Raw genomic sequence first — 6,168 nt, 5'->3', positions numbered from 1 at the left:
TGAATTTCTCTCAATGCAGGCCGGGACCGGACGTTATGAGTCGAGAAAATGTTTGCTTACAGTTACTGTCGGCTCAATATATCCACGATGAGTTCTCATCGCGAATATATTTGACTGATGATCCACAGAGGATGGGGGAAGGGAAGACGAGACAGGAACTGATGTTGGATGTCAACTTCATGTTTAATTTAAACAGCAACGGAATATCTGTCATAAATTAACAAATTAATTTTTGTTGTCGAAAGACATTAATCGGTGTATTTTTTTAATTGTTTTTTGCTGTTTTGACAATTAAAATTCATTTAAAATTATATGTGCTTGTTTGTTTGTCTGTTTGTTTTTAAAGACAACGGAATTTAGCTTTTACAGGGCTGAACCCCGCCGCCACCAGCTCTTCACTGTTTGGTGAGATACATATTTCTTCTATGCGTGTGTTTACAACCGGCATTCTCTGAGTACAATTTTATGGTTACGGAGACACGGTTTTCTGAACCTTCTCAGCAAAAAAAAAAAAAAGAACGAAACAAAAAAAACATAATTCAATTACAGTTTCCACATATTTGCAATGCGGATGCGACACCAAACCCACTCCTTGACGCGTCATTCTTAGGTGGTGATCTTGAGTCTTGAAAGTGAGCCCGGGGAGGAGACGGTAGACAAATAAACGTGTCATAAAAATTAATGATTGCATGCATCTTCACCGTCTCATTCATTATCTCAGATTAATTATCTCGCCGTGTGCCAGTTCACTTGTCTGCACTTCATAAACCCTAAATCTCCTGGGCTGCTTTACAACGGTGTGGCCCGGGAATCGAACAGTCGCATATTCACTTTGTTAACGGTAGCCGACAACAGAAATAGAAAGCAAAATAATTGAGCCGAGAATACTGTAACCCCCCCACCACCCAAATTCGCAAACAAACCGGAATAGCATCTGTCGGTATCACAGCCTCAGGTCATTTTTATTAGCAGTATTATTATTTCAGCATAAGTAGAAGATCCGCACTGCTAATCGCTGTAAAATTGATTAATACGAATAGAAACTTACGTCTGTATATGGTGAGGATAGGTATTTTATTTCTTCTTCCTGCTGTCGTTTATCATCAACATCATTTATTATTATTATTATTATTATTATTATTATTATTATTATTACGGCTCCATTTAGATTTAAACTATCACAACAATGATGATTATAATTATTATTATTATTATTGTTGTTATTATTATTATTATTGTTGTTGTTGTTGTTCATTTAAAAAGTGAAATTCCTTGAGGGCGGTCAGGATATTTTAAGCCGATACAATACATCCATTTCGATTTGGTTCTATTTGCGGACAGGCATGACTGTGATGGCTTTGGCTCCGGTATTTTAAATCACTCAGAGACTATCTCCATTGACAGACGTTCGAGGCGTGTAGAAATAGACCCACGACTTTTGTCGTTCACGTGCATGCTAACGAGTTGATGTTGGCGCAGGGCCAACGGCTGAAAGGTGGCGGGGGGTTCTAATCATAGTATCCCAAAAACACGACAGACGAGTTCTCCCTGCTCGGTCGTCATTGAGCAGCGACAAGAATAATTAATGTTTGAAGCCTTATCGGTCTTCTTTTTCTATCAGTCCTTTAACACATGTCTTGGTAAAAAGGGGGTGATCCCACGGGCGCCGAGAGGCAGCTGGACAGGGAAGGGAGGGAGGTTTTCATACGGAGTAGCCCAGAAGGGGATGCTGCAGGGCGATAGATAATAAACGCGTCTCGATATCGCCTTTTCATCTTCGCTGCGCACGCATCTTGCTTATTTAATTGAGGTCCGATTTCTAATCCAGCATTTTCAACTTTCACATGTCACTCGACAATAATAAATGATAAAAAATATCGGTCTGAAAATATATTGGATTCAATTTTGCCCTTGTAAAATAGTTCGGAAAGATGATTAAACCCCCAAACGAATCAAAAAGACCAAAGAAGTGATTTTGAATAAGAAATGACAGTTAATTCAATTGCAGCTAGAATCATTGAACTAACTTGGTCTTGAAACGGATTGATGCTTCTCTGTTGAACGGCCAGAGATATCTGGGCCACAAACCACCGAGCATAGCTGTTAATAATTTTAGAGTATCTTTCTCTTGAAACTTCTGCTACCCTGCATAAAGGAAAACAGAATAGATTTTGAAAAACGGAAAAAAAAACGTCTGCCTAAAAGAAACAGCATCGCCTGAAGCTAAACCAATACATTATTTATAGTTAAAAATGTTTTGCAGCCTCTGGAGCGCAAACTTACAATATTGCTGTACCCACGACTTATAATAACTGAAATAATTGTCTCAAAACATCTTTATTCTTACAACAAATGTAGATAGTATAAGTTTCAATTTCACATTTGTGGTTCGAAACATAAAGAGAGAAATCAGCCATGCAACATGCACCTCCGGCTCACGGATCCTGTAAGACGCTACCTGCGCACGTTCCTCCTTCAAGTCCCCTCCCGCCCAGAGGACAAATATGCTCAACAGCCGAATAGAGGCACCTCTTCTGCCATGGCAGGTCGCCCTCAGCCTCCACTGCTCGCCCAAAGACACTTTGAATGAACACATGATGAGTTTGTGGGGATACTTGGTGATGGGAAGGCTTGAATAGCAGCCAGAGCTTGGGTGAGTTAAGGTGGGGCTGCTGTGGATGCTTACTGGTATCACGCAGCGCTGATTGGTCGAGCCGAGGAATGACGCCAGAGGGCTGGCAATATGGTACAGTCGGCGTTTCCGGAGGCAGGCATTGTACTTTGAGATCTATCGCATCACCACGTAGCCGCACGGAGACGGGGTGGGCATGCATCCCGCCTTTACACACATTGACTGGAGTCACCAGTGCATCTTGGCCAGCTGAGCACAAAGGATCGTTAACTGTGGATACGCTTACCATTGCCGGCGTTACATTGAATTCACTATTTTCAAGCGCTAGTTTGGTTGGGTGACATATCTGCATTTTGAGGTATTTTCATCCACAAGACGGTTTGTTTCCGGCAGGAAAGCCAAACCAGGTCGAAGTCAACCCGGCTACTTCTTTTTTTTTTTTTTGAGCCGGGTGCTGAAATCTACATTATTATTGTTATTATTTTTTTTAATACACCACCAGGCTTCCTCCGGATCCAAAGAGGGACTGTTTCTTTCTTCACCAATGAGATACAGCGCAGACGCCATCCATTCTTTTCTGTGTTTCGGACGGTAAACCTTCACTACGCATGCAGGAAGAAATCTGGGGTGACACCAGATCGACCAGCGTCAGCACGCACATTGACCGCGGGGAGCCCCAGGCGAATGACAGAGCTACGAAGGCGGCCATTGCTTGGCCCGTGTTGTTGAATTGTCGTGCGTGAGCACCGTTATTGGAGTTGTGACCAAGCCAAAGCCATGGTGCACTGCGCTGGGTGCGAAAGGCCTATCCTGGACCGCTTTCTGCTCAATGTGCTGGACCGAGCCTGGCACGTCAAGTGTGTCCAGTGCTGCGAGTGCAAATGCAATTTGACAGACAAATGTTTTTCTCGAGAGGGGAGATTATACTGCAAAAATGACTTCTTTAGGTAAGCTTCACACAATGATCACAACAAGCCACCGATGAGTCTTAGATTGCATTATTCTAAATTGTAGAAAACGCCAGATGCCTTTTTTGTTTTGTTTTGTTTTGATTTTTAGGAAAGCCTTTAATAGACTTCAATCTTAACAAAAGGAAGCGAGAAATACTGCTGTGGATAAAATATGCACATATATTATTTTAATATTCTGTCGTATAGTTTTCAACTTTATTTGCTAATCGAATTTTGATCCAGTTTAAAATGCACCAACATCAACATCTCTCTATCTATCCATCGATCTATCTACAAATGAAAAAAAAATGTCGTCCCATTTATTTCTCGTGTTTATTTTTCAATATTTTCCAATGCACTGAACGCACAGCGGGTGCGTGAAGGTTAAATCGAGGACTTGCAAGACAACCAAATTTGAGTAGGGCGGCGTAATTAAAAGCTTCCTCATTTGGATTATTATGCAAAACATCAGAAACATTAAACGCGTGTGCGTTGACTCAGCAGGGAGGCTCGTTGGGAAATTGAGGAAATCACACTTTAAACAAACAAGCGATGTGAGGCGCCCAGGATCAAACCCGGGCCCGAGCAACAGCCACAGCCCGGTGGTGTTTGCTCAGTTCGGCCGCGACACGATAAGTGGATTTGAATAGCAAACTGTTTAAAAGAAGATCAGGTCCACAAACAATGCGATTGCAGACGGCAGTCAACAAAGCATAATACAATATACACTCAATACACATCGCTTAACGCTGAGGTAAAATACTGCGGCTCAGTTTGAGCCGCAGTATTTTCCTTCGAGCCTCCACTTCTTCGGATTTTAATTCATGCGCGCTATTGTTTCATTTCACGACCGAAACCATGTGACACAGATATATAAAATAATATTTTTTTAAAATGTTTTCCATTTGAGTCTTGAAAACACCTTATCTATATTTACGTAAGATTGAATTAAGACCCCAACATTATTTACGGGATATAAATATTTACGTTGTTAATGTTCCGAAGTAACTGTAATTTGTTTATGTTTATGATAATGCTAAGAGAATTTTTTATTAAAAAACAATTTTTTATAAAAAAAAAAAAAAAAAAAAACCCCCCAAAAACATTCACAACCAATATTCTATCTGGGGAAATCAGACGAGCCAATAATGTATTTTGTCGAATCATTTGTATAGGCCCAAATATCTTCCAAAAACTAGAATATTGACGTACTCGGTCCCAGTTCCTTTTCTTCGTGCGTAAACATAACTCAAGATGACATGTAAGCAATGACGCCAGTTTATTCTCCTCGTGCAGGCGGTTCGGCACCAAGTGTGGCGGGTGTTCACAGGGCATATCTCCAAACGACTTGGTCCGGAGGGCTCGAAGCAAAGTGTTTCATCTCAACTGCTTCACGTGCATGATGTGCAATAAGCAGCTTTCGACCGGCGAAGAGCTCTACATCATAGATGAAAACAAATTCGTTTGCAAAGACGATTACCTGAGCAACAGCAGTGTAAAAGACACAAACCTCCTTTCAGGTAAGAAACCCCGAGTGGAGACATTACATGTATCCGTTTTGCTCAGGTGTGTGTGTGTGTGTGTGTGTGTGTGTGTGTGTGTGTGTGTGTGTGTGTGTGTGTGTGTGTGTGTGCATTTATGTGAAATAGACGGGGTAAATTAATGATAGATGGTGAAAGATGTGCTGTGGCTTGACAAAGAGGTTTTGAGAGAAATGTGGTAAAACAAATGACATATGAATCTAAATTTAGAAATGCTGATGACGCTATTTGCCCCTTGATAGCATTATTTGGATTACTTATTTTATTTGTTTCCAAGACATTTTCAGTAAAAGCCAACTACAAATACAGTATTAAAATTTTACACTTATCAGTTACAATGTGCAAAGATGAACTCATTTGACACCCCTTGTCACACACACACAGGCGTGCGCGCGCACGCTCACGCAAACTCGCGCTACCCATTGCTATTGTGTCATTTCAGTTCTCATTTTGATTTTACATTTTAGTAACGGCATGCAGCGACCCGAGTTTATCTCCGGATTCCCAAGACCACCTCCAGGACGACGTGGTTCTTAAGGAAACGGAGATTGCCGCCCTCTCGGATAAGGAAACTGTAAATAACGAGAACGACGACCAGAATTTGGGCGGCAAGCGGCGAGGCCCGCGGACGACAATTAAGGCCAAACAGCTGGAGACGCTAAAGGCGGCCTTTGCTGCAACCCCCAAACCCACCCGACACATCAGGGAGCAACTGGCACAGGAGACTGGCCTCAACATGAGAGTTATTCAGGTAAACGAAAAAAAAACATATTCGTTTGTTCCTTTCAACCTTTCACAATCTAATTGTGTTATAACAAACTAAATTTTGTATTGTTGATGTGATAGACTGTTGTGAATGGTTTAGCATGAACGCGAATAACGAGGCCGTCCCAAAAGCTTTTGAACGAAACATGATGGAAATAAAATTCGGCGGCTACACTCAGCCCTCATGGGTGGGCTTTTATGTTACGAGGTCATTAGGTGTGACACGACCAACAGGTTATGGAAAGGTGACAAGCCAAACCAACAGACAGAGCCCCCCCCC

At 41.7% G+C, this 6,168-nt stretch overlaps 1 protein-coding gene across 2 annotated transcripts in view; it reads left to right on the top strand.

Moving 5' to 3' along the window:
- Positions 1–2,182: 2,182 nt before the first annotated feature.
- LOC109523437 (LIM/homeobox protein Lhx1) overlaps positions 2,183–6,168 on the top strand; it is a 17,329-nt gene continuing 13,343 nt past the window's right edge. The window contains exons 1-3 of one of the 2 annotated variants that reach the window (XM_019882609.1): positions 2,183–3,579; positions 4,879–5,102; positions 5,591–5,874. In XM_019882609.1, coding sequence (XP_019738168.1) covers positions 3,410–3,579; positions 4,879–5,102; positions 5,591–5,874 — 678 coding nt within the window. In that variant the 5' untranslated portion in view covers positions 2,183–3,409. The remainder of the gene's footprint in view (positions 3,580–4,878; positions 5,103–5,590; positions 5,875–6,168) is intronic. The other variant, XM_019882600.1, reaches the window with a different exon arrangement.

Source organism: Hippocampus comes, unplaced genomic scaffold, assembly GCF_001891065.2.
Source record: "Hippocampus comes isolate QL1 unplaced genomic scaffold, H_comes_QL1_v1.1 scaffold239, whole genome shotgun sequence".
NCBI lineage: Eukaryota > Metazoa > Chordata > Actinopteri > Syngnathiformes > Syngnathidae > Hippocampus > Hippocampus comes.
Note: the sequence above shows the minus strand (reverse complement) of the source record. Positions and strands in the feature narration are given on the sequence as shown.